The 24820-nt window shown below is 57.7% G+C and overlaps 4 protein-coding genes and 1 long non-coding RNA gene across 13 annotated transcripts in view; 3 read left to right on the forward strand and 2 right to left on the reverse strand.

The window, feature by feature from the left end:
• The window catches only part of SAFB (scaffold attachment factor B), a 36913-nt gene extending 26515 nt beyond the window's left edge, over positions 1-10398 (forward strand). For 2 of the 4 annotated variants that reach the window (XM_026481156.3, XM_044377914.3), the window contains 8 exons: positions 1867-1973; positions 4367-4657; positions 5768-5905; positions 6122-6164; positions 8999-9117; positions 9398-9504; positions 9888-9954; positions 10063-10398. In XM_026481156.3, the coding sequence (XP_026336941.2) occupies positions 1867-1973; positions 4367-4657; positions 5768-5905; positions 6122-6164; positions 8999-9117; positions 9398-9504; positions 9888-9954; positions 10063-10192 (1002 nt within the window). In that variant the 3' untranslated portion in view covers positions 10193-10398. The remainder of the gene's footprint in view (positions 1-1866; positions 1974-4366; positions 4658-5767; positions 5906-6121; positions 6165-8998; positions 9118-9397; positions 9505-9887; positions 9955-10062) is intronic. The other 2 variants (XM_044377915.3, XM_026481157.4) reach the window with 1 other exon arrangement.
• Positions 1672-12741, reverse strand: LOC130543586 (uncharacterized). Its single transcript, XR_008959048.1, has 2 exons — positions 11295-12741; positions 1672-2246 (listed from the first exon to the last, which is right to left on the reverse strand). It is a non-coding gene; the product is annotated as an uncharacterized LOC130543586 (long non-coding RNA).
• Positions 12742-14720: 1979 nt separating this feature from the next.
• MICOS13 (mitochondrial contact site and cristae organizing system subunit 13) lies at positions 14721-16656 on the reverse strand. Its single transcript, XM_026481167.4, has 4 exons — positions 16471-16656; positions 15593-15770; positions 15344-15395; positions 14721-14957 (listed from the first exon to the last, which is right to left on the reverse strand). Exons 1-4 carry the CDS (start codon positions 16497-16499, stop codon positions 14860-14862), a joined length of 357 nt encoding a protein of 118 aa, XP_026336952.1. The 5' UTR covers positions 16500-16656; the 3' UTR covers positions 14721-14859.
• A 415-nt stretch (positions 16657-17071) lies between these two features.
• On the forward strand, positions 17072-21932 carry HSD11B1L (hydroxysteroid 11-beta dehydrogenase 1 like). 6 transcript variants are annotated; one of them, XM_057311446.1, is made up of 9 exons: positions 17072-17299; positions 17439-17544; positions 19037-19130; positions 19219-19349; positions 19967-20078; positions 20450-20541; positions 20718-20811; positions 20944-21109; positions 21190-21932. In XM_057311446.1, the coding sequence occupies exons 3-9, from the start codon at positions 19058-19060 to the stop codon at positions 21383-21385; spliced, it is 864 nt and encodes a 287-aa protein (XP_057167429.1). In that variant the 5' UTR covers positions 17072-17299; positions 17439-17544; positions 19037-19057; the 3' UTR covers positions 21386-21932. The 6 variants fall into 6 exon arrangements, with proteins under 6 accessions (XP_057167429.1, XP_026336945.1, XP_057167431.1 ...); XM_026481160.4 differs by lacking the exon at positions 17439-17544; XM_057311447.1 differs by lacking the exon at positions 17072-17299 and having other exon boundaries at positions 17314-17544.
• Positions 21933-23732: 1800 nt separating this feature from the next.
• Positions 23733-24743, forward strand: RPL36 (ribosomal protein L36). The gene is made up of 4 exons (XM_026481169.4): positions 23733-23820; positions 23985-24079; positions 24387-24521; positions 24607-24743. The coding sequence occupies exons 2-4, from the start codon at positions 23987-23989 to the stop codon at positions 24694-24696; spliced, it is 318 nt and encodes a 105-aa protein (XP_026336954.1). The 5' UTR covers positions 23733-23820; positions 23985-23986; the 3' UTR covers positions 24697-24743.
• The last annotated feature ends 77 nt before the right edge of the window (positions 24744-24820 follow it).

Consider the following 24820-nt stretch of genomic DNA (forward strand, 5'->3'; position numbering starts at 1 on the left):
TTTCTTATTTCACTTTTTTTTATTTATGTTTTCTATATAGGCAATTCTTGAACTTTAAGAAAGGTGGTACATCTTTTCAAAATGTAGACATCTTGACATTCTTAAAAAACAAAGCATTTAAAAAGCTTTCATTTATATTTAATTCTTTTCTGATGAGAATTTTTTTTTTTTAAATTCCTAAAGCTAATTTTAAAATTCAAATGTGGTGAAGGTTCCGTAATAGCTCAGGGGTTAGAGCGCTAGTCTTAGAGAATTCAGGTACGGGACTGCTTGGCTTTTTTTTCTGAATCAGCCCGTAGCTGGCCTTTTCATTGCCTCCCCTGAAAGTTTCAGCAGCTCTCCGTTGTGCATCCCTAAACTCACATGCAACCCAGCCAGCCTTTCCTGCCTTTCTATGCCCAGTCTCGACTTCGGCTCAGCCCCCTGCTCTTCCTCCTTGCGCATGCTCCACAGAACAGAATTCACAGAGGACCCGGCTTGGGTTCTTACCGCTTCTCTCTGGCAGCTGTTGATGTCCATCAGTGCAATTTTTACAGTCTTGCAACTTGGATAGATATGGGTCCAGGGTCCCCACGGCCACCCCCATTCAGTGATTCACTCTAAGGACCACTGGGCTTAGCCTATGGTGGCACCCCCCACTAAGATTGGCTCCAGTGGTGCCGTAAGGACACACAGCCACATTGTGGGGGAAAGACGCAGGCAGAGTGTGAGGGAGACCCATGCAGGCTCCCTCGTGCGCTGTCCTGCGTGTGAGCTCACGCAGCACTGAAAATGCAGCAACACGTGGGTCACACTCCTGCCTGGGGAGGCCTGTCAGCCCATTAGAGCCGCAGCACCCCAGGCGTTAGTTTGTTTTTGTTCTGTGTTTTTAAGATTTCATTTATTTGAAAGAGAGGGAGATCACGAGCGGGGGGTGGGAGGGGTAGAGAGAAAAGCAGACTCCCCACTGAGCAGGGAGCCCAATGTGGGACTCGATCACGTGGTCCTGGGACCCTGACCTGAGCCAATAGCAGAGGCTTCATTAACTGAGGTTCCCCAGCACCCCAAGTTTTTACTGGGGACTGGTTACATAGGTGTTCTACCAGATACATACCAAACTTCCTGACTCCCAGAAGGAAAGCACGTGGTCAGCACAAACCACATTTTGCATGGTCTAGGCCTGGTGAAGCGCCCTGACCAGGGGACTGTCAGCTGCAGGCGCTCTGGCCACTAGGTTCCCAGGTGCCGGCCTCAGACCTGCCGTGTCAACTCGTGCTGCAGGGTGACAGACCACTGCTGCTCTTGCAGGCCAGCTTTTCAGTTATGGAAGGTTTCAGTCTGCTTGTGTTTGTACAAATATTGTAATACACGTGATCTCTTCTACCTTTATTTCACATAGAATGATTGAAAAATGGCCAAAACTGAAGTACGAGCTCCAGGGCTAAGATGGGAAGATCTCATAAAAATAATGCAGCCACACAAATCAGGAATCCTCCGATAGATATACTAGAAGTAGCCATGGTCAGGCACTCACTGCATGTTTAATTAGGAAAGAAAAGAACAAGAGTAAGGAATTTATTTTGGATGTGGAAAACGAAGTATTAAAAAATGGTTATGATCATATAAAAAGTTTTAGGGGGAAAATAATTCCATTTTTGACCCTATTGAAAGTACTCACATAGTTTAGCATGGTGATGAGGCTCTGACTTTTAATTATGATAAAGAAAACATGACATTTCTTAGGAGGGGAACACCTTATTACCTGGTGGTTCCATTAAACATTAGTGTTCATTTCCAGCCTTCACGTTGGATGCTTGGACTTGGAGCCGCCTGATTCTTCCTGTTGTCATTTCTGCTTTAACTTCTGCATGTTTTTTGGTGAACCAGGTTTCTAAGAGCCAGGATCGCAAATCAGCCAGCAGAGAGAAGCGGTCCGTTGTGTCCTTTGATAAAGTCAAAGAGCCTCGGAAGTCGAGAGACTCCGAGTCCCGTAGGTGAGTCTGTGTCCAGGAGTGTTACTGGTTTGCTTGTATCTCTGGACTGGTTATAATTGTATCCTAGGGGGATATTTCCAAAGTCCCCTGTCTGTGGAATATTGCTTTAAACCTCTTGGCTCCTTTGGCTTTCATCCTGTGGGTTTTTTTCCCCAATGATCTTCTCATGAGATAAGCCCATTTCTTTTTGAAGATTATGGAGGTAGTGGCAGAGAGTTGGAATGCCTTCGTGGGGCAGTAGTGCTAACAAACATAGCCAATGTGCTCCAGAAGCTGTGGAAAGGGAAAAAGAGAAACGGTAGAACATATGCAGGGAGAGAGTTATGACAGTTTATTGTATGTCAAGAAATAGTTCTTTTTTTATTTTAAGATTTATTTATTTTAGAGGGTGCCTGGGGCGGGCGGGGAGCAGAGAGAAAATATCAGACAGACTTCCCGCTGAGTGCAGAGCCCGACATGGGGCTCGGTCTCATGACCCAGAGATCACGACCTGAACTGAAACCAAGACTCGGACGCTCAACTGAGCCCCCCAGGCACCCCTAAACTTGCTTAAAAAATAAAAACCATTAGTTCTATTGGCAGAGTAAGAACGCGTAAAGGTGGTAGGGCATTGTTTTTATCAGTCCCCGCTCACAGCTGCCTGCATCCGAGGGCAAGGCAGTGGGCAGAAGGCACTTTTGGGTTTTTTGTTTGTTTGTTTGTTTTTGTTTTTGTTTTTTTAAGATTTTATTTATTTAACAGAGAGAGACAGCCAGCGAGAGAGGGAACACAAGCAGGGGGAGTGGGAGAGGAAGAAGCAGGCTCATAGCAGAGGAGCCTGATGTGGGGCTTGATCCCATAACGCCGGGATCACGCCCTGAGCCGAAGGCAGACGCTTAACAACTGCGCCACACAGGTGCCCCAGAAGGCACTTTTGTTGAAGTAACTAGCAAATAGAGCAGCGCACCTGACCCATGTGCGTGTGGGAATGTGATGTGTCAAAAGCGACATTTCTCACTAGTGACGATGGGACTCCCCCAAAGAGCTTCAGGTCACTTGGCTGTTCTTCAGACAGCACTTTGGGTCTCCAGCTCACATCAGTGACAAAACAGTCACCATAAACTGGTGACTGAATGTAAACATGAAGTTTATGTTCGTATAAAGTGAAAGTAAGTATATTCAGGAGTTTAGGCTTAGAAGGCCCAAAATGTCCCAAAGGAGAAGTCAACTAAATGCAAATGTAACTTCTGTACATGAGAGGCACGTGAGAGATGTGAATAGACACAATTTGAAATCAGTGTATTAAGGCAGAGGTAACCTGACAGGAAAGCAGACAGAAGAGAGTTGCCAGAAGGGACAGGTCGGACCCCGCAAGTCGTGCAGCGTGGCTTCGCTTCACTAGGTATCAGGAGTACACGGGAGAGGAGTAGCTATTCTAGTCTAAGCCACGGGCGCGGTGAGGCCGGAGTATATACTTCTGCAGGTACAAACACGTATCTGTAAGCGCGTGGCCAGGGCTGGGGGGAGACAGCCTGGCAGCCATCACCGCCGGCTCGTTGCTGTCGCACGTACAGGGACCGGCAGGAGGTACACTGGGGTGCAGTTGCTGTCGCTAGCCAGAGAGGAGCTGGTGGGGGTCCTGCACAGCCTGCTGGCGCTTCACACGGCCCCTGCGGGCCCCAGCTGGTCGGTCAGCTCGTCGATGCTAGTGCCCTGGCCCCATTCCCTGGTGACGCACTGAAGCTCATGGGTTAGGGAGCAGAGGTTTTCACTGAGACTTAATTTGCTATGAAAAGTATGTTCCGTTGCTTATTTTTAATGGGCTGTTTCATGGGACGAGATGTTGAGCTCCAGAAAGCATTTCAGGGAGTGAGGCTGAGCTCCTGTTCTAGCTGACCCTCTGCGTGCACGTGCCTCCCTGCCCTGATGACCCTCTGGGCAGGAACTGTGCTGGCAGCGGGGCCCATGCTGGCATCCCAGGCCTGCCGCTGCTCTTGCCCTCTCGTCAGTGGATCTGCGGGAGCTGGAGTCCCGTGGGGGGTGGCACATCCCCGAGTCCGCATTTCTTTCTTTTTTTTTTTTTTAAAGATTTTATTTATTTATTTGACAGAGAAACAGCCAGCAAGAGAGGGAACACAAGCAGGGGGAGTGGGAGAGGGAGAAGCAGGCTCCCAGCAGAGGAGCCTGATGTGGGGCTCGATCCCAGAACGCCGGGATCACGCCCTGAGCCGAAGGCAGACGCTTAACGACTGCGCCACCCAGGCACCCCCCGAGTCCGCATTTCTGCCGTGCTCTGTGGCCAGTCTGCATTCCCCAGGGCGGGAGTGGCCGCTCTGTGTCCTGACCGCTCGCTCAGCTGGGTGGCGCGGCCAGCACTGTGGCCCGCAGCCCCTCCAGCTGCCGCTTTCCCGCAGGGTGCGTGAGCGCAGTGAGTGGGAGCAGCGCATGCAGGCGCAGTGGGAGCGGGAGGAGCGGGAGCGGCTGGAGATCGCCCGCGAGCGGCTGGCCTTCCACCGGCACCGCCTGGAGCGCGAGCGCATGGAGCGGGAGCGGCTGGAGCGCGAGCGCATGCACGTGGAGCACGAGCGCCGGCGGGAGCAGGAGCGCATCCACCGCGAGCGCGAGGAGCTGCGGCGCCAGCAGGAGCTGCGCTACGAGCAGGAGCGGCGGCCTGCGGTGCGGAGGCCCTACGACGTGGACGGCCGGTAATTCGAGCTGCTCTTAGCCCACCCCAGAGGTGGCCCGGGGCGTGTAGAATTGGGGTGTGGGCCCCAAAATCATGTTAACAGGAATTTTTTATTTCAAAGGCAGCACAAGTACGTGCTACAGCCCAGTTTGATGTCCTTTACTTCGTCAGGACGCTGAGGTGGTTAGGGGTCAGTGGAGAAATGGCTGCACAAAGCACTGCCCAGTAAAGCCTCACGTTCAAGTCCTAGCACAGATCCCCAGAGCAGCACGTGACACGCAAGTGCTGAGTGGGCGGCCAGAGACCAAGAAGCACCTCCTTCGGGCCCCCTTTCTAGGCTTTGTCATTGTAGTGATTTGTTCTGGTTTATTCCTGGAACATTATTTTTATTTCCCGGACATACCGATGTGACATGTGAATACTAAAATGTTAGCCCCAGTACAAAGCAGGCCTGATTTCAGCCCTGCTGTTGGGAGTCGGGGGTGGCGGTCCCAGCTTTTCTGCCTGCATCCCCACTTGGGAAAAACCACCGTTTGTATTCGTCATCTTGAGTGCATGGGTTAGAGAGGTCCCCGTATAATATCCAGCAAGACTTCTTTTGAGGGCCTTCAAGCTATTTTAGGACTTCGTCTGTGCAAAATACTGATGCTGGGAGTCCATTACGGTCCTAAATGTTTTGAAACCGTATGTTGCAGGTGTTTCTCAAAGTCCTCCCATTGGTGTCTTTGCTGGGTCACGTCCCCATGTGAGGAGAGAGCGTGTGCTAGGGAGAGCTCAGGATCCCAGCTTTAGCTTGCTGTCCTGATAGATCGAGGCCGTGTGCGGTTCCCAGAGGCGACCCGCAGAGGCGCATGTGTGCCCACCTGCCCTTCTGTCAGGGAAACCAACGCTCTTCTGTGTAGGGGAGGCGGGGCACGGTGGACGAAATAGCACGGAGTCTTGAAGTCGGATCCCACATCACCCTGCCAGCCCCTCTCAGCTGGTGTAGCAGAGACCCTGTTAATAAAGTTCATTCTCGTTCCGTGAAGTGATAGGAGCCAAGGACCGTTTGAGGGTCCAGTTCACCAGCTCCGCCAGAGGTCATGAAGGTGGAGGAGAAGTTACACGTACGCCTTTCTTCCCCTTCCAGGCGAGACGATGCCTATTGGCCGGAAGCAAAGCGGGCCGCCCTGGATGAGCGCTACCACTCTGACTTCAACCGCCAAGACCGCTTCCACGACTTTGACCACAGGGACCGGGGCCGATACCCGGACCACTCCGTCGACAGGTCAGCCAGCTGCCACCGTCGCCACCCCCCCCCCCCCCCCGCCACCGTTCTCTCTTTCTGAATGCTGAAGAACTAGGGTCGACCCTTCTAGGCTTTGCGGGCTCACTGGAACCATCAGAGCACAAATTACCTGGCTTCCATTTGGGAAATGTTTAGGGGGGCCTAACTGACCTATTTTTCTTTGCTTAATGTTTTTATGTAAATTGCCTTTTTCAGGAGAGAAGGTTCAAGATCCATGATGGGAGAAAGAGAAGGACAGGTAAGTCAGAAACTCCAGTTGTATCCAGTTTTTGCGGTGGGATCGATTCTCTCTCCTTCGGCATGCTTTCTCCCTCCTCAGCTGGGGGGTGTAGTCTTGTATCCTCGGGCCTCTTTAGGCCTTGACCCTGAGGTTCTATCCGCCTCTAAATAGAGTAAACGATGCCCTGTACAGACGGCTAAAGAGCCTTGGGCGCCTCTGACAGGCTCTGCCGCATGATCGAGCCCTGCACAGCTGAGCACATACAAGTCCGGGGCGCCTGGGGCGGGCAGCGCTGTGCTGGCGGGGTCCGCCTGCCCACGGCGCCTGGGGCAAGCAGCTCAGTCTCTGGGCCACACCCGTGCTCTGCAGGATGACCCCATTAGAAAATAGGCTTGATTGGTTCCTTTTCCTGTCTTAGATTTAGCTTGAGAACTTGCCCAGAGAGCATGGACTTTCGTGGGTTTACTTGGAAGGTCAAGGGGACTGAGGGAAGGCTGTGGTCAGGGCACGGCTGGCAAAATTGCTGCCTGCGGGCTTCCTTTCCCTGCCTCTAGCACAGCCTGCTCTGTGCGGCTCCCTCCCTCTTGCTGAGGGCACGGCTGGCAGCTGCCTTCCTTGGCCAGACGGAGGGGGTTCTTCTGCCACCTCCGGAGCAATCCTTGCATGATTCCTTTATCTTTACTCCTGGAGGTAAATGCGAGATGCGGCTGAACGGACACCTGGTCTTCCGTTTCTTTTTGTAAACTTGATCGTGGTGGTTAAATGTCCGGGCTCCGGAACCAGCACCAGAGAGTCGCATCCTGGTGGCAGCACTTGTGCTGAGCGCGTGTCTCCAGCTGTGCAATTGAGGCTGCTTCTCTCCCGCACAAGGGAGTGTGACCGAACGGGCTGAGAGCCAGGCTAGCGCAGCCCCTCACGTGCAGCTCCCGGTCACTGCGGGCTCCTTGCCCACCGTTAGTAGCTCAGGCGCTCCTGAAACTGGAAGCGTGTTTCTCCTCACGCACACTGTCCTAAATAAGACACCAGTGCTGCCCGGGTGGCAGGTGGGGACAGGGACGCAGAACGGGACGCTGGCACAGGCTTTCTGGTCTTGTTGAACCCTTACGTGGGTTGGTCGGTTAGACGGAAGAGCGTGGCTACTTGGTGACATACCAGGGAGAGTGAGAAGTGGGCTTTGTGTGAAGTGTGCTCTGTCAGCTTTGTGGTTTTAGAAGGCCATTGATAACAGATTTTTTTTGTTTTTAAGATTTTACTTATTCATTAGCGCTTGCACTCGCACACAGGCAGGGGGAGCAGCAGGCAGAGGAAGAGGGAGAAGCAGACTCCCCGTTCTCCCTGCTGAGCAAGGATCCTGATGCGGGACTCGATCCCAGGACCCTAGCTAGGATCGTGACCTGAGCCAAAGGCAGACGCTTCACCAACTGAGCCAGCCAGGCGTCCCAGTTATTCTCTATTAAATATTTGTGTTTGTCTAAAAGTAAAGGAAGTGGTCTAAGTCGAAAGCTGTAATTTTTTAAAAAGCTGGTGTGTTTTGAAGGTTTTTTATGGAAATGTTATTTTGGGGACTCATTTAAGCAGCTCTTGCTCCATTTGGCAGCACTGGCTTTCTTGGACCCTTTTGGCTTTTGATTTTGCTCGTGGAAGGAATGGTGCTGTATTTTGTCCATCTGGTACAGTTGCCCCTCGCCCTTCTGTTGAGGGAGATGTCTGCACACATCTGGGAATGAGGGGCCGGGGAAGCAGGTGGTGGAGACACAGGTGTTGGGGCTCCCAGTGTAAGAGCGTGCCCCCTGCTCCCCGGCCTCGGGGACTTCCTGGCTTAATGGGTAAGATAAGCATGGATGTGAACAGCAACAGGGCGGCCAGTGCTTTCATCCAAGAGGCTTCATGACCAGAACTCCTTTCCAGGTCTTCTCACTTAGAATGTGATTCTGGCACAAAAGACCCCAGGGCCACAGGTTGGATCTGTGGGACGGGGAGAGCAACAGTGCAACGAAAGCCATCTTACCAGCTCCCTAAGAGCCTCAGCCGTTCTTCCAGCTCACAGGGGCAGGATTCTGGTGAAGGACGAGCAGGCACTTACTGCAAACAGCTTTTCCTAGGGGCGCCTGGGGGGCGCCAGCGGTGGAGCGTCCAACTCTTGGTTTCGGCTCAAGTCGTGGTCTCAAGGTCGTGGGATGGAGCCCCGTGTCAGGCTCTGCATTTAGCAGGGACTCTGCTTGGGATTCTCCCCCCTCCCCCCCATGCACGCTCTCTCTCTGAGATCTTTAAATCAAAACAAGCTTTTTCTAGGTGGGAGGCTCCCTCTTCCATCCGTTCTTCAGATGCTGCTAGAACAGGGTCAGGCATTCGTGTGGCCTGTGCCAGGCAAACCGTTTCCACAGGCAGAGCCCCAGGGTGGCTGGCGGAGGGCTGGCCAGGGGCGTCAGGTCCAGGATGAGTCGTGCTAAAGGGTCCTAGTGGCCCTTCTGCTCTGGTGGTTCTGTGTGGCTGGGGCACAGGCACCTGGCACCCATTGTCTGTTCTTGGCACAGGGCAGTCACTAGGCCCAGCGTCCTTCTCTCCTTAGTGCCCGAATTCTCTCCACTTGGATTAGGGTGAATCTCAGCCCTCAGTTTCTTTCTCCGTTCTGTGACTCCATTCTTCGACTTTCCTCACCTAGTCCACCGGTGGACTTAGGGGACATGGCTGTTGTGCAGGCTAAAAGGCCTGGGTGGCACAAGACCGCGGGTGGCGTGCTTGGCAGCATTTCTGAGCTATTGTCATTGTCACTGTTAGCTTGTTGCCCCAGCGGCCTCGGGATCCAGGCTCCATACCGAAGCTTGCTTTTTGTTTGGCTCCTTAACATCCAGCATTACCCCGAACGGCACGGAGGACCAGAGCGCCACGGGCGGGACTCCCGCGACGGGTGGGGCGGATATGGCTCTGACAAGAGGATCAGCGAGGGCCGGGGGCTGCCTCCTCCACCCAGGTATGTGTCCTGCACCCCACCCTGCTTGCGTGGGCCTCACACGCTGCCGGCAGGATTGATGTGTCCGACTGAGGACCCTCGGCCCCTGACCCAGCGCACTGGCCTCGGCTGGGGCCGCCTCAGAGCCGAGCAACCTTGGATCGAGAGCCAGGTCCCGCTGCCCGCAGGCCCCCACCACTCAAAGGGATGGGGACTGGGCACACAATGCTAAACCCACCATCCATCCTACTCTAAAAGGCAGAGAGGAGGACAATCCAAATCAGAGATATCTTTTTCCAAGGGGCAGACGTGACTGGGGGGACCATGGCCGAAGAATAGAGGATGACCGTGCGTGGCAGGGTGCTGCTGATGGAGGCATGATAGACAGGGACCACAAGAGGTGGCAAGGTAAGGACCAGCCCTCAGCCGGGGGTGTGTCTGTCTTTGTGGAGAAGCATCTGGAAAGCTCAAGCTGCACCTGCTTTAGCCAGCCTTCCTGCTGCTTGAGGGCAGGAAGAGCTTTCGCTGCTCTCCGCCAGACCACGGGGTGTTGCTCATCACTGACTTGGGGGGGGGGTTGGGTGAGGTTCATTCCTCTCTGCCTTGACTTAGCCAGGACAGCAGGTGCGTACCCTTTCGTGTGCGGATGCCTCGGCCGGGGTCTGCGGGTTCTGCGTTGGCCGGGTGGCTCGGGAAAGGGACTGGAGTCACACGAGCCCCGCGTTGGGGTCCTCTCAGCTGCACGTGCTGCGCTCAGAGGCACTGTTTGAAACGGACCTCTTGTCTTGTAGGTGGCGAAAGAAGTATGTCTGGTCACTCTGGGCCAGGTCACATGATGAACCGGGGAGGGATGTCAGGGTAAGATGTTAGTACTGGTGTCCTCTGTGCGTGCTGGCTCGCCCGGGAAGGGTTAGAAACCGTGCCGGCCGGGCAGGCTTCTGTGACGCGGCTCTGTGTTGGTCGTAGGCGCGGCGGCTTCGCCCCGGGTGGAGCCTCACGGGGCCACGTGATCCCTCGCGGCGGCATGCAAGGGGGCTTTGGAGGACAGAACCGGGGGAGCCGACCCAGCGACACCCGCTTCACTCGCCGCTACTGAGTGCTTGGACCCCTCTGTTCTGTCACGCGGCAACACGAGTGTGTTTTGTTAGGAGTTACCTTAAACTCTGTACAATATTTTTTTTATCTGCTGCCATATTGTAGCTCAATACAATGTGAATGTTTTTGTGTTTCTTTTGTTCCTTTTTTTTTTTTTTTGGTTTTGTTTTTTTTGTAATAAATGTGTTTCTGTTCACATACCCTTTATTTAAAGCGTTTTCTCTTTTTATTTCACCTCTTTGTGTAAATTGTATTTGGCATTGCTGAGCCATGGCTCTTCCTTCAGGGAAGGGCGAAGGGCAGCCTTAAGGAGCAGTTAGGGTTCCCAGAAGCCCGTTGCGGACAGCGCACACTCCCGGCCTTTGTGAGCCCGGGCCCGGAGTTCGTGGGATCGTGGCCGCTTGGTCCCTCTTCCCCTCCTGGGCCCTTTGACGTACCTCAGGTGTTTCTGTCCCCCACACTCTGCCTCCATGTCCAGGACGCACGCAGCCCTTGCTAAACAGGCCGCCGTACTTTTTTTTTTTTTAATGTGGTAAAATACACAGAATGTGAAATTTCCCATTCTAACCATTTTTAAGTGGTGGCATTGGTATTGGCATGCTGCTGTGCGGCCATCACTGACCCGTCTGCAGAACCTTTCATCTTCCCCAACCCCAACCGTCCCTGCTACACACACTCCCCCGCCCCCACGCCCACCATGGACTCCCTGTGTCTGGGGCTTTGACTCCTAGGATCTGCTAAGTGGGACTGTATCCCAGTGGGGTAAGATCTGACAGCAGTGTGCTCCCTCCCCGGGTCAGCCCCAGACTCCGTCTCTGCCGCCCGCCCGCCCCCCTGCCCCCATCTGGCTGTAGTGTTGGGGAGGGAGGTCAGGGCCACCCGTCCAGGGGAGCCATGGTGACGGAGGCCTTCTGCCTCTTGGTCTGTGGAAACGAGGTGGTTGCCTCCCTTTCTGACACATCAGAGTGGACTCCAGCCCTGTCTGGGGGAAGACAGACAGGTGACCCAGCCTTCAGACTCTGTGGTGGGCCAAATAACCCCCTCCTGAAGGGGCCAGAGGTGTCCCCACCCTATTCCCTGGAACCTGTACGCATGGCACCTACCGTGGCAAAAGGGGCTTTGCAGCCGGGATTCATTAAGGACCTGGAGGCGGAGAATCATCCAGGGTTATCCAGTTGGGCCCAGGGTCCTTCTGGGGGGAGCAGGGAGGCGGGGGAGCTGGAGGAGCTGCGGACAGGAAGGCTGCAGGCTGGCTTTGAAGATGAAGAGCTCTCTTGCCAAGGAGTGCAGTGGTCTCTTGAAGCTGGAAAAGGCCGGAAAGGGTAACTCCCCTTGGAGCCTCCAGAAAGAGCAGCCCGGTCCATACCTGCATTTAGCCCAGTGAGACCCACGTTGGACTTCTGGCCTCCAGATCTGTGATCTAATCAATGTGTGTTGTGGTCCTTTGTCCTGGGAAACTAATACGACCTCCCAAGGCAGTGGTGGTCAGCTGGGGTGACTGTCCCCACAGGACAGACACCTGGCAGCACCTGGAGACATCTGTAGCTGTCCCGACCAGGGGGACAGGGTGCTGCTGGTGTTTCGGGGTGGAGGCAGGGGTGCTGCTTGACACCTACAGTGCCTGACCTTGGTCCCAAACCTGTGTGTTGCTGAGGTGGGGTGATCCTGCCCCCGAGCGGCAAGTGCCACAATGGGACACCCACGGGGCTGTCAGGAGGCCCAGAGGGGGTGTCTGACTCAGCCTGGGGGAGGAAGGGCTCAGGGGAGGCTTTCCCGAGGAGGCAGCCGCTGAGCTGTGGGCAGGAAGAGCAGGAGTCAGGAGGAAGGACGGCCCAGTGAAAGCGCAGGAGCTGAGTGCCAAGGCCGGTGGTGAAAACCAACTGTGCCTGGGAACAGAGGCCCCTTCAAGGAGTCTGGGCTCAAGGAGAGGGCAGCAGGGAGCCATAGAAGGTTTCTGACTAGGGCAGTGACATACATCATCAGACTCGGAGCTGGGGAAATGGATGGAAGGGGGCAGGTGGGAAGACCAGGGAGGTGGTCTTGGTGATGGATTCAAGCAGACAGAGGAACTTGAGTCTGACTGCACAGGGGATGGAGGGGGATTGAGAATGGCACCATAGTCTCTGGGCTGATGGCTGGGGCCATGTGGGCAATGGCTACACACCAGAGCTTAAATTGTTTCAGGGGACCCCCCCCAAGCCCCAAAACACACGGGAAGCTGAGAGCCATCCAGACAGCAGAGGTGGCAGGGCCAACAGTGTTAACAAACCTAGGGCTTGGGGGCGGCTCCGCAGAGCTACTGAGGGATCCTGAGGGCTTGGAGCCGCCTGAGGCCCCAGCAACTCCCAAGAGTGGGGCCTAGGGGCAGGGGTGCCCTCGGGATGTCTGGGTCACGTCTGTACGATGACCTCTATGAGATGAACCAGCCCTGCTTGCTGTGCTCTCTGACAGGTGCATCCATCGGCCTGGCCCCTCAGCTGTAAGCCACGAGCCCCTGCCCCATCCCTCGCTGCACACCTGTGCGGTGCACAGGGCCAGGTGCTCCCCGAAGCCCCCGCCTCCCCGGCGGCCCTGGCCCCACACCCAGCCATCTCTGCTTCTCCAGAGTACCCCCTTCACATCCCCCTCCACCCCTGACACAGGTGCGTCCTGCGGGGGCTGCAGTTGCTCTTGGGAGCAGCGCTACTGCCAAGGGCTCCCCAAAGCCCAGCACGCCACTGCCAAGTTCATGGAGCTGCAGGCTCGGCCACCCGGATGGGGTGAGGGGGGCTGGAAGGGCCGAGCATGTTCCTAGAGTGACTCTTCACTGACCTACAGCGGCTGGTTTCCCTTCTTGTGGGCATCGCCGGGAGTTGTTCAGAGTGTGGCAGGGTGACCCTGGCAGGTCTCTCCCCAACCCCCCCAGGTCATCCTCACTCTGTAAAATGGTGGTAATGACAATGGCAGGGTCACGAGGCCTCAAGGACCTTGTGGAGCATATGCCGGAGCCCCAGCTTCGGGTGCCCTGTGCACAAACCCTCCTGTCTTCGAAGGCCCAGGACTGGGTCCGTGCAGGTGAGGCAGCTGGAAATCCTGCGCCCCAGGGAGGGTTGAAGCTCACTCCTCGGGCTCCAAGGTGGACAGAGCCGAGTTTGAACCTGGCCGTGCGTGCAACCTTCTCCCTCTGTAAAAGGAGCCCACGATCTGCCTCCTTCCTGGGTATGTGGGAAGGGCTCAATGGAGGGTGTCAGGCTGGGGTGGGTCACAGGTCTCAGCCCTGAACCCGGGCTGGCTTCCTCCCGGGCAGTCCCAAGGATCAGGGATGTTCCCACACTGCCCTTGCTCTAGACCTGGTCCTCTCCCTGCCGTGGCCCAACCGGCACATGAGCCGCACAGGGAGCCAGGCGGCCTCCAGGTGCCACGCATGGGAGACCCACCCAGAGGCTGTTCCTGGAAAGCAGAGTGGCACAGCTCACTCTGGGCTCTGCCTCCCTAAACATGCCAGGCCAGGCCACCATCCTCCCCCACACTCCTCCCCACACCTCCCTTGGACACACGCCAGCTTCACATCCCAGGAGAGCCCGGGCGATGTCTTGGCTTCTGATCTCTGCTTTCCTCACAGGTAACCACCATCCTCTCCTAGTTCATGGGCCTCAATGAGCTCTACCCCCAGACCAAGCAGCATAACCCCCAGAACTCTGAGGAACAGAGAATCCCACGTCAGCTCAGGGCCCCGTTGCCCAGGCCTGCTCTGTGCTCCCAGAGCAGCACCCTGGCCAAGTCTCCGGCTCCCAGCCAAGCCCCCCTTCCACCGTTTGTCTGGGACACAGGTTTCCTCCCACTGCCATCACGGTGGGATGCTCTCCAGGCTGGGAGTACTCCGAGGGCCCACCCTCGTGGAGCTTCAGCCCGGTGGGGCAGAACATTCAGGTCACCAGGCAGCTGACCAGTGTGGGGCGGGAAAGCCTCCCCAGGGGAGCAGGGGACCCTGGGAGGGCAGGACCTCTGTGGATACGGGAGCCCCCCCACACACACTGTAATGGCCACGAAGCCTGTGGTCCCCAGGAATCCCCAGATTGTGGCGAGAGGGTGGAATGCGGGTAGAGAGCAGCCAAGAGAAGGCCAGGACTAGACGAGACACGTGATCAGTGAGCTGAGCCACATGCAGACTCAGCAGCCACAGGAACTCCTGGCCATGTGGACAGCGGAGAGGTGAACTGTGCCCACCCCACCGAGTTCCCACCTCCAGAATGTCCCACCCTGGGCTCCACAGGCTGAGACCCCCAACCTGGGCTGGCCATCAGTACTTCCTCAACCCATTCCTGGGCCCTGAGCACAGTCTATGGAGGACCAGGGCCAAGTCTCTGCTCCCCATCCCCATACCAGGTTGGGGACTCAGCAGGCAGGGCCCTGGACAGCGAAGGGGTGAACCATGCCTGGGGTCAAGGTCAGGCCCTGAGGAGCTGCTAGGTGCCAGAAGCCTGGGCCCCTGCACTCTGGGCACGAGCCAGGCCGCCTCAAGTCCCCAGGGCCAGCACACGGGTCAGGGAGCACTTCCAAAGTCCTTTATTGGGCCGGCAAGGCCGGGAGCTGCCCTTGGAGTGGGGTCCCAGTCCCAGTCTGGAGTCTCCGGGTCTGTGGTGCCCCTGCCCCTGTTCCTGACCGGGGCAGGTGGCCTCCTCTGACAGGCTACTTGGTTCGCTCCTTCAGGTATTCCCAGCCCTCCTTGGAGTACTCACGGGCCTTGGAGGGGGCCACCGACAGAGCCGACATCACCATAATGATGCCTGTGGAGAGGGAGGGCCCAGCGCCTTCAGCCCCCCGCTTCAGTCCACCAACACCAGCCCCCCAGAAACCCTAGCTCTGCAAGGCTTTTCGAGGCACCAGTTCCAGCTCCAACAGTTCCACACAGGGAAACTGAGGCAGAGGTGGGGCAGGGCCTCCTCTTGTCTGAGGTCACACAATGAGCTCCAATGTGACCCATCCTCAAAGGAGGCTCCATCTTGTTCAGACCTCCCTGAAATCTCCACCCCTTGTCCTCTTTTAGATCCGTGGGAGCTGCACGGAGCAGCAAGGGGAGCAATGGAAAGGAATGACCAGGAAGCGGTAGTAAGGGGTGCTAGACTGGGGGGCATCAGGAGCCACCCCCCCAACGACAGGGACCAGGGCCTACCTGAATTCCAGGTGTCGCGGATGTGAAAGTTAAACTTTGGAGGGGCTGGGAGCTGGGAAGAGAGAAGGGGCAGGTGAAAAGGGAAGGGCGCAGCCAACAGCCCCAGCCCCTTCCAGAGGCAGGAAGAGCAGCACAAAGCCCAGGGCGGAGGACACCAAGCAGGGCTGGAGGGACCAGGGACCAAAAGCCACCCCAGAACTGACACCCTCCTCCCACCAAGCCTTAGCCTCACTCCCAGTCCCAGGGTACCTGGGGTATCTTCAGACCGGTCTGCTCACACACGTACTGGCTGAACTGGTACATGGCTGGGGGAACTACCTCCTCAGCCTTCTGAAGGACAGCCTGGCTCTTGTCGCTTGGCCCCAGCAACTCCTGGTCATACACCAGGTAGACGGCACCCCCGGCCACACTGCCCTTGATAAGGAACCTGCGGTCAGGGAGGGACAGCTGCTCAGCAGCTCCTCGGGCACTGCTGGCCAGTCGGGGCCCTAGGCCCCGGAGGGGAGGAGTCCGACTCCAGGGCGCCACAGTCCTAGGAGTGACACGCCTGAAGCCAGGCAGCTAATACAGAAGAACAAGGCATCCAGGGGGCCCGGAGGCGTGCATGGCGCCTACTATGCACAGCACTCTACACTGCGCAAAGCAGAGCTACTCGGCCCCATTTAACTGGTGAACTGAGGCCCAGAGAGAAAGAAGGGTCACTGGTGATCCCGCACAAAGAGCAGGGAATCATGAAGACTTAAGACCCCTGACTTTCTTCCTTCCAGCCCGGGAGGCACGACCTGCGCGCCACCCTCGAGCGGTTTCCAAGTGGCCCTGGTCAGTTCCTGGATGTCGCTCTGGGCATGTATGAACTTCCTGGTACAGCGCCTGCGGCATTCCCACCTTACAGAGGAGGCATCTAGGGCTCCGACACAGTCAGGAGGCGAGGGCTCGCTGGGAAGCGGGAAGGAGGAGACAGGACGTCTCGGGAAGCCCCTCCCCGCCTGAACCTCAGTTTCCCCATCGGGCCGATGGGGAACCTGACACCACGGAATTCGAAGATCCAGCTGGGAGCAAACTAGAGGGGGTGCCCACAGGAGGGGACTTTCTCGGGGGCTCGGGGCCCGCCCGGCAGCTCAACGCACCTCATCAGCGACCACACTCGGGGGACCATGGTCGCTCCGCTCCGCGCGCAAGGACACTCGACTCGCCCGTCGCTTCCGGTGACAGCGGCGCAGAGGCCTCTGGGAAACGTAGTCACCCTAGTCGGCCGCAAAGGCCTGCGGGAGTCGAAGTCACGCGACGGGTCAGAGACGCCTGGCAGCCCTACCGCGAAAGGATTCTGAGAAGTGTAACCTTCAGAGCCCGTCCGCCGCAAAGCTGCCTGGGAAATGGAGTCAGCACGGCCCGTGAGGCGCCAGACAGCTCGCCTAACCGCCGAGACTCCTGAGAAATGTAGTCCGATCTGGGACGGCCCTGGTGTTGGGGGGGGTGGAAGAGGAGTCAGGCGTCTAGAGTGAGGCCTGAAAGTGACCCAAGAAGATGTCGGAGCCCGGGAGATCCACCCGCGCCCGCGCGGGGGACTGAGGGCCCAGGGCCAGGAAGAGTGTGCCAATAACATGGTGGTCATGGCAACGCGAGGTCGGAATTGTGCGAGGGACGGGGGCCCTAGGACACGTGATCTGGTCCGGGGTGGGGCTTTCGTCCAGGGGGCGGGACCAGGACCAAGGCTGGGAGAGGGCGAGACCGGCGGATGGCCGTTGCCGGGCAACGCCCGGGCGCCGAGTCCCTTGGCTAGGCCCCTCCCCCTGAGGAGGTGGGCTCAGTGTCACGTGACCCGGACCCTACGGGAGGGGGCGCGGTCGGGGGCCCGGCCGGACGCGGCCACTTAGGGAGCTCCGAGGGGCGCGCGCCGGGTTCCCAGGCCCGGACCCCAGCCCCGCTGGACGGTGGGAGAAACTGAGGCCCGAGTGGGTGAGTGCGAGGTTGGGAGCGCGCAGCACGTCGCACGCCCTTTTTGTCCAGAGGGGAAACTGAGGCCTGGCGAGGTCAGGGGACGAGCACGTTCGTCCCCTGACGAGGATCTGGTTTTCCCAATTCCGCCCCATCGCAGGCGGCTGCTTCATCCGTCCATCCATCCATCCATCCATCCACCCACACGGCCAGCCAGCCATTCATCCGCCCGACCCCACCCCCCCTGCCTGGCTGCTGTGGTCAAGGTGGGAAGAGGGTCAAGTTGCTGGGCTCCACGGGCTTCCCCCTGGAAAGTGGGGAGAGGTGGGATGGCTCCCATGACTGGGGAAGGGCGAGGAGTTCACCTTTCTGAGAGCTGAGAAAGATTCATAGACAGTAATGGTGGAAGATGATGGACAGGTGGGCGAGGGCCAGACCCGAGGGGCATTGTGGGCTGAGGTGAGGAGCTTGGTCTCCATGGGTGGCTAAGAGGGTTTGGAGCAGGAAGGGGAACATCAGATTTCTTTGGAAGATCCCTTTGGCTGCCCGAAGAGCATAGGGTGGGGGGAGGGAATAGGAGGATGGGGGAGGCAGCGGGGAGACAGCTGGAACTTTGCAGAAGGGGGCAAAGGACTGAGGCCTGGATCTAGGGATCTGAAGACACCCCAACCCCACCATCTCTCAGTGCTGGAAGTCTCCCTCTCCTCTTTGTCCTCCTGAGTTCAGAGGACAGAAACCCCAAGATGTGATGGGACTGTGCCTTTCTCAGGAAAGATTCATGACCCCCCACCCCCACCCCCCAAACGTTAAGCACTTGGCCTGTTTCTCTCTTTCACCTTCTCCCTGGAACAAGTAAATCCACTCTCACAGCTGAAGTCACATCTTATGTGATGACGCAGGCTCCTGTGTCTCCATCTGAGCCCTAAGATTCCTTCTGGGTGTCTCCAGACAGAGCTGTCTTTCTGCCCTCCTTCCAGCCCTTCCCTCCAGTGTTCCTCATATCACTCAGGGTCAGTCTGGTGTCTGTTGAGCCCCCTACTGCATGGCTGGCACCCTTTGGGGCCCTGAGGACGCAGCAGTGAACAAAGCAGCAGCAGGTTTCCCTTTCCTTCCTGCCTCCTGGAGCTGACAGTCTAGGAGGAGAGAGGGACAGTGAACATGTAACAAATCGTGAGGGTAATTTCAGGTCGTGGCAAGTGCTGAGAGGATGGAAGTTGTAGAGGGAGGCAAGGGAGGGAGAGGGACCAGGAGGCGCTTTAGAAAAGGTGGTCAGGGAATTTCCCTTGGAGAAGGTCAGTTTTGCGCTGACTTCAAAGAAGTGAGAGAGCAACTCATTGAGTTCTATTTGGGAAGAGCGTTCCCTGCAGAGGCAACAGCCCGTGCAAAGGCCCTGAGGCAGGATGGGGACTGGCTGGTTCTGAGGAACAGTGAAGAGGCGGGCAGGACAAACAGCAGAGCAAGCCAGAGGGGCTGGTCTGTGCAGGGCCTTTTTGACCCTCAAGGAGCCTGGCTTTTGTCCTAAATGAAATGGGGAGGATTTTCAGCAGGGGGAGGCAAGATGTAATTTGGCTGCTTTGAGGAGCGAGAAAGCCCGGAAGAGGCCAGGGGAAGCTATGTGCTGACCTGGACCAGGAGGTGGCTGTGGAGATGGAGGAGAGAGGGCAGGGCCTGGAACGTCTTCAATAAACAAATCACAGTTGGGGAAATGGGGCTGGCCGGGGGCCGGGCCTGTGCCTGCTGTCCTCTCCCCCGCTATAGCCTGCAGACCCAGGGCGGGCCATGAAGGTTCTCCTCCTCACCGGGCTGGGGGCCCTGTTCTTCTCCTACTATTGGAATGACAACTTCGACCCTGGTGAGTGCCTGGAGGTGGGGGACGGAGGAACTGGGCCAGCTTTCCGGTGCCCCCCCCCCCAAGGTTGACCAGCCCCGCACCCTGCTAGCTAGCCTCCAGGGAGCCCGCGTGCTGCTGACCGGGGCCAGCGCAGGCGTTGGGGAGGAGCTGGCGTATCACTACGCTCGCCTGGGCTCCCACCTGGTGCTCACAGCCCACACCGAGGCCCTCCTGCAGAAGGTGAGACAGCCCATTTCCAGTTGAATGGTGGGGCGGGACTGGGTGGAAAACGAGGCCTGGGTTTAAAGATCCAGGCTTCCTGTGTGACTTTAGGCAAGTAGCTTAACCTCTGAGCCTTAGATTCCTCATCTGCAAAACGGAGACAGTGAAAGTACCTTCTCGTGGGTTACGGTGTGGGGTTGATGCAGTAAGACAGGGAGTGTACCTCAAAAACCGGGGTTATGGTGGTGTCCAAAGCCTGTGCTGACAAGCCAGCGTTCTCAAACTCAAAAGAGGGGTGGGGGGACCCTCCTGAGCAGCAGCCCATTGTGGCTCCAAGGAAATGGACAGTTCTTGGCGACAAACCTTGCAAAATTTCTAGAGAGGCCAGAAATCTCGAGATTTACATGAAACCTCCTGAGTTTTAAATGTTGGTATTGCGCAAATAAAATGTGGCCGATTTGGGCCCCCAGGCTGCCAGTTTGCGATCCCAGCGGCAGAGCTTTGGGAATAATGCTGGATGTCGCCTGAAGCTCAGAGTTGGGAAGGGGGCTTGAGGCTGGGGCCCCAGTGGTCTAGCAGGTGGAGGGGAGGCCAGCTGGGGTGGACGGGCCCACGGGCAGCTCTGGCCCCCCCAGGTGGTAGGGAACTGCCGGAAGCTGGGCGCTCCCAAGGTCTTCTTCATCGCTGCGGACATGGCCTCCCCTGAGGTGCCCGGGCGCGTGGTGCAGTTTGCGCTGGACAAGCTGGGTGAGGGGCGGGGCCTCGACTCTGGAACTGTGGCCTAGGCCTTAGGGGCAGGACCCGAAAGGGGTGGGGCTGTGGTAGGCGGTGGGCGGAGGTTTATGTGTCCGGGGAGGGGGTGGAGCCTCATTGCTTCTAGGGGGCGGAACTCTAGACTGGGCCTTATTGGATCGGGGACGAAGCCTGGCAGGATCCAGGGAGTAGGACCCGGTCTCTTTGATGTTAGGCGGGGAGCTACCCGGGGCGGAACTCACTGGGTCAGTGCTCTGGTCGGAGCTTCTCTAGTTCAAGGTGACGGGGCCAGGGGCGGGGTCTCTTCGGGCCCAGGGGCGGAGCCTCAAGGACCAGCTCCTTGCTGATGGGCCTCTCCGGGCCAGGAGGGCTGGATTACCTCGTGCTGAACCACCTCGGCGCCACCCCGGCAGGCACGCGGTCCCGGAGCGTCCAGGCGACACGCTGGCTCCTGCAGGTGCCCCGCCCCACCGCGCCCAGCGCCCCATCCCTCCTATCCCCAGGTTCCACCCTCCCCCCCCCATTCCCACCTCAGGTCCTGCCCCTCCCAGGCCCCGCCCACCGCATCAAGGCCCCGCCTCTCCCGGGCTCGAGTTTCTCCGCGACGCGGTGACTCGTAGTCGCCACCTCCAGGTGAACTTCCTGAGTTACGTGCAGCTGACTTCGTTGGCGCTGCCCAGCCTGACAGACAGCAAAGGCTCTCTGGTGGTCGTGTCCTCGCTGCTCGGTGCGTGCCCGCGGGGCGGGGAGTCGGGAGGCCACAGGACTCGGGGCGGGTGAGCCTGGAGAGGGCAGGAAGGCTCCCTGGAGGAGGGGGAGCGCCGTTGGTCACTCAGCTGCTGCCCTCCCGCGCTCCTAGGCCATGTGCCCACATCCTTCTCCAGCCCGTACTCGGCGGCCAAGTTCGCGCTGGACGGCTTCTTCGGCTCACTGCGGCGGGAGCTGGACGTGCAGGACGTGAACGTGGCCATCACCATGTGTGTCCTGGGCCTCCGGGATCGCGCCTCGACTGCCGAGGGAGTCAGGTGAAGCCTGGGGCCTTCAGGGGCAGGGGGCTGCGGGGGGCCGCCCAACCGCAGTCTCCACCGCACCCTCCTGTCCCCAGGGGCGTCGGGAGGGCCAAGGCGGCCCCAGGGCCCAAGGCCGCGCTGGCGGTGATCCGAGGCGGCGCCACACGCGCCCCTGGCGTCTTCTACCCGCGGCGCCTCCACCTGCTCGGCCTGCTCCGGGGATGGCTGCCGCACCCAAGGGCCTGGTTCATCCGCCAGGAGCTCAACATCACCGCCGCCGCGGCCGCCTGAGCTGCTGGGGGTGGCACTCCCTCATCCTCCTCCAGAGCAGCGACACGAACCGAGAGGCCTCTGAGCTGGTGGCCGTGGCTCAAGACGGAGTCATCAAGACAGAAAAGGAAAACCGAGAAGAACTGCCAGCCCCTGGAAACAGTCACAACGCCAGGTGTGCAGGTGCTGATGTGCGCCCGGCACCCTGTCAGCGACTTGGAAGGCCTTACCGCAGTCTTTGGGGCCACCCTAGGTGACACGGTTGCTGCTAACATTTTGCGGATGAGAAAGTTGAGGCTCAGAGAGGTGGTGTGACTTGCCCAGGCCCCTGGCCCTGTCAGACAGGGCACCCTGGGAACCCTGTCTCTCTCCCAGCCCGGAACCAGTGCATCCCTGGTCTCTTCTTTCCACTCACTCAACCTTGGAGGGTCCCCCTACCCTCCCCCCAAGCAGGGGACAGCCTTCAAACTGTCCACCTGCCATGGGCGTCTGAGGTGGGGGAGGAGGGAAAGAATGTGTTCTGGGCTGGACCCACCTTCTGTTTGATAATAAAAATCCTTCCCTTGCACATAGATCGTTCACATCGCTTAGTTTTTCCAGTTGGCTGGTGGCAGGTGGGTAAAGAGGGATACGTGTACGGGGAGCAGACTTCTCCACCCTATTTAACAGTGGAGAAATGGAGGCTGAGAGAGGTAGATCTCATGCGGGCAGTCAGCGGTGGAAGGAAAGGTACTGACTGTGGGCCAAAGACCTTGTTTGCGGTTTGAAGTAGGTGGTTTGTGCGCCAATAATGATAATGTGTATCAGTCACTAAGCCCTTGACATTACCGATATCATGGCATCTTCACAACTGGAAGTTGGTGTTACCATTGTTTCCTTTGCTTAGAGAGAGGGAGGAAGGGGCGCCTGGGTGGTTCAGTGGTTTAGGTATCTGCCTTCGGTTCAGGTCATGATCCCAGGGTGCTGGGATCGAGCCCTGCATCGGGCTCCCTGCTCAGCAGAGAGTCTCCTTCTCCCTCTCCCTTTGATCCTCCTCCCTGCTTGTGTGCCCTCTCTCTCTCAAATAAATAAAGTCTTTTAAAAAAGAGAGAGAGAGAGAAGAAGGAAGTCCGTGGCAGGAGCTGGGATTCTGAAAAGGGACTTTATTTTTATTTATTTATTTATTTAGTTAGTTAGTTAGTTATTTTTAAAGATTTTATTTATTTATTCGACAGAGATAGAGACAGCCAGCGAGAGAGGGAACACAAGCAGGGGGAGTGGGAGAGGAAGAAGCAGGCTCATAGCAGAAGAGCCTGATGTGGGGCTCGATCCCAGAACTCCAGGATCACGCCCTAAGCCGAAGGCAGACGCTTAACCGCTGTGCCACCCAGGCGCCCCTGAAAAGGGACTTTAAACAAAGTGTGGGCTATATCTATCTGCACATCACTGACGTTTATATCAATTACTGAAAATCGACACTTCCACTCCCTAAAATGGTAAATTAGTGTGGTTTGCATAAAGAAAAAGCAACGGTACAGATAAAAACTGTAGAATAAATACAGTATTACAAAATGCTAGCTACTGTTGGCTGTGCAAGGCTTTAGAACTAGCAAGTGTTAGAAGGGTTAACCCCAAAGAGACTAGCCCCAGATGGGAACCATCATTTGGGTATAAGTAGGATTGAAAGGTAAAAACCAGAAGAAAAAAAGAAGATATATTTGTTTCTACCATGTCCCTGCACCACCAAAAATTACATCAAATTATATCAAACGCCATCAGGGGATACTCTACCAAATCGCCTTCATCAGTTCTAACAGAGTTTGGTGTCATATAGAATGAAGCCAATATCTGTTTATGGAAGTTTTATTTTCTGTCAAGTACCATTATATCTTATTTGAACAGTTTGGAATAGGCGCTATTATTGACCTCATTCTAATAAAGATTTTTAAGATTTTTATTTATTTATTTGAGAGAGAATGAGCAGGGAGGAGAGAGAAACAGGCTCCTCAGGAGCAAGGAACCCAATGCGGGCCTTGATCCCAAGACCCTGGGATCATGACCTGAGCCGAAGGCAGAGTGCCTAACCGACTGAGCAACCCAGGCGCCCCTTATTGTCCTCATTCTATACATGAGGAAATTCAAGTACTGCGCGCTGAAGTCCCTGGCGCAGGGTCCCTAAGCTAGCGGCCTAGGTGGGATTTCAGCCAGCAAGCTGCAGAAGTAGGATTCGAACTCTCAAACCACCGACAAGGGCATTACTGCAACCCCGGCTAAGGCTAGTTTCGGCTGGGTGGTGTAAACGCACATGCACAGGGAGATGGTTAGCGCATGCGCATGGAGAACGCAGGGCCTCCAGCCGCCAGGGGGAGCGCGCGGCATTCCTGCCTCTCTGGCCCGCTCGACCCGCGGAAGCTAGATAGCCCAGAGTTCCGCGGGGCGACAGCCCTTCCGCCGCGGGAGCCATTGAAGAACAGCAGGTTAGTGGGGCACCGGGCGAGTAGGATCTGCTGCCATCCGGACTCCGGGGCCCCGGTGCGGCCCAGGGGTCTGGCTGCGCGCCGCGAGCGAGTCCGGGGGAGTCGGGCGGCGGGGGCCGAGCGCGGACTCTCTTCCACTTCCCTCTCCCCTCGCCTGTCTGCAGCCATGGCTCTGCGCTACCCTATGGCCGTGGGCCTCAACAAGGGCCACAAGGTGACTAAGAACGTGAGCAAGCCGAGGCACAGCCGCCGCCGCGGGGTGAGTGCGGGCGCGCGCGGTCGGGGGGCGTGTTGGCGGGGAGAGCGGCGGAGCGCGGGGCCGGCGGCGGTCCCGGCGGAGGGTGGACACCCCTGGGAATCGCCCGCGCGGCGAACGGCCGCCTGAGCGCACCCGGCCGCTGGCTCGAGGCTGGGGCGCGGAGAGCCGAGGCCGTCGGCGGAGGAGGTCCCGGCCCAGGCAGGGGCGCCCGGCGTGGAAAGGCGGGTGAGGGGTTGCACGCCTGCGTTGTTGCCCCGGGCGGCGCAGGCTCGGAGCGCCTCGCCCTGACGGCCTCCCCTCTCCCCAGCGCCTCACCAAGCACACCAAGTTCGTGCGGGACATGATCCGAGAGGTGTGCGGCTTCGCCCCGTACGAGCGGCGAGCCATGGAGCTGCTCAAGGTCTCCAAGGACAAGCGCGCCCTCAAGTTCATCAAGAAAAGGGTAGGTGCCCCGGCGCGGCTAAGGGCAGGGCGAGGGGCAGGGCTGGGACTGGGGGCGCCGACTGAGTGCCCTCCTTGCCCGGCAGGTGGGGACACACATCCGTGCCAAGAGGAAGAGAGAGGAGCTGAGCAACGTCCTGGCCGCCATGCGGAAAGCAGCGGCCAAGAAGGACTGAACCCCCCCCCCTCCCTCCTGTGTAATAAAGCCTTTTTGGAATTTGGGGATGTCGTGCTGGTCGGGGTTAAGAGGGGTGAGCCCTCCTGAGCAATGGCGAGGGGCAGGGTGGTGCACAGAGAGCA

This window comes from Ursus arctos, unplaced genomic scaffold (assembly GCF_023065955.2).
Source record: "Ursus arctos isolate Adak ecotype North America unplaced genomic scaffold, UrsArc2.0 scaffold_14, whole genome shotgun sequence".
NCBI classification, from domain to species: domain Eukaryota; kingdom Metazoa; phylum Chordata; class Mammalia; order Carnivora; family Ursidae; genus Ursus; species Ursus arctos.

Excerpts from the sequence above, each read along its gene's own strand:
- HSD11B1L (XM_057311445.1), top strand. Across the intron at positions 19,350-20,376 it reads CCGAGGCCCTCCTGCAGAAG|GGGCGGGGTCTCTTCGGGCC; the intron begins GTGAGACAGCCC and ends TGACGGGGCCAG. Across the intron at positions 21,110-21,189 it reads TCGACTGCCGAGGGAGTCAG|GGGCGTCGGGAGGGCCAAGG; the intron begins GTGAAGCCTGGG and ends TCCTGTCCCCAG.
- RPL36 (XM_026481169.4), top strand. The coding sequence starts at position 23,987 with ATGGCTCTGCGCTACCCTATGGCCGTGGGCCTCAACAAGGGCCACAAG. Across the intron at positions 24,080-24,386 it reads GGCACAGCCGCCGCCGCGGG|CGCCTCACCAAGCACACCAA; the intron begins GTGAGTGCGGGC and ends CCCTCTCCCCAG. Across the intron at positions 24,522-24,606 it reads TCAAGTTCATCAAGAAAAGG|GTGGGGACACACATCCGTGC; the intron begins GTAGGTGCCCCG and ends CTTGCCCGGCAG.
- MICOS13 (XM_026481167.4), bottom strand. The coding sequence starts at position 16,499 with ATGGTCCCCCGAGTGTGGTCGCTGATGAG. Across the intron at positions 15,771-16,470 it reads CGAGTGTGGTCGCTGATGAG|GTTCCTTATCAAGGGCAGTG; the intron begins GTGCGTTGAGCT and ends CCCTGACCGCAG. Across the intron at positions 15,396-15,592 it reads CCGGTCTGAAGATACCCCAG|CTCCCAGCCCCTCCAAAGTT; the intron begins GTACCCTGGGAC and ends CTCTCTTCCCAG.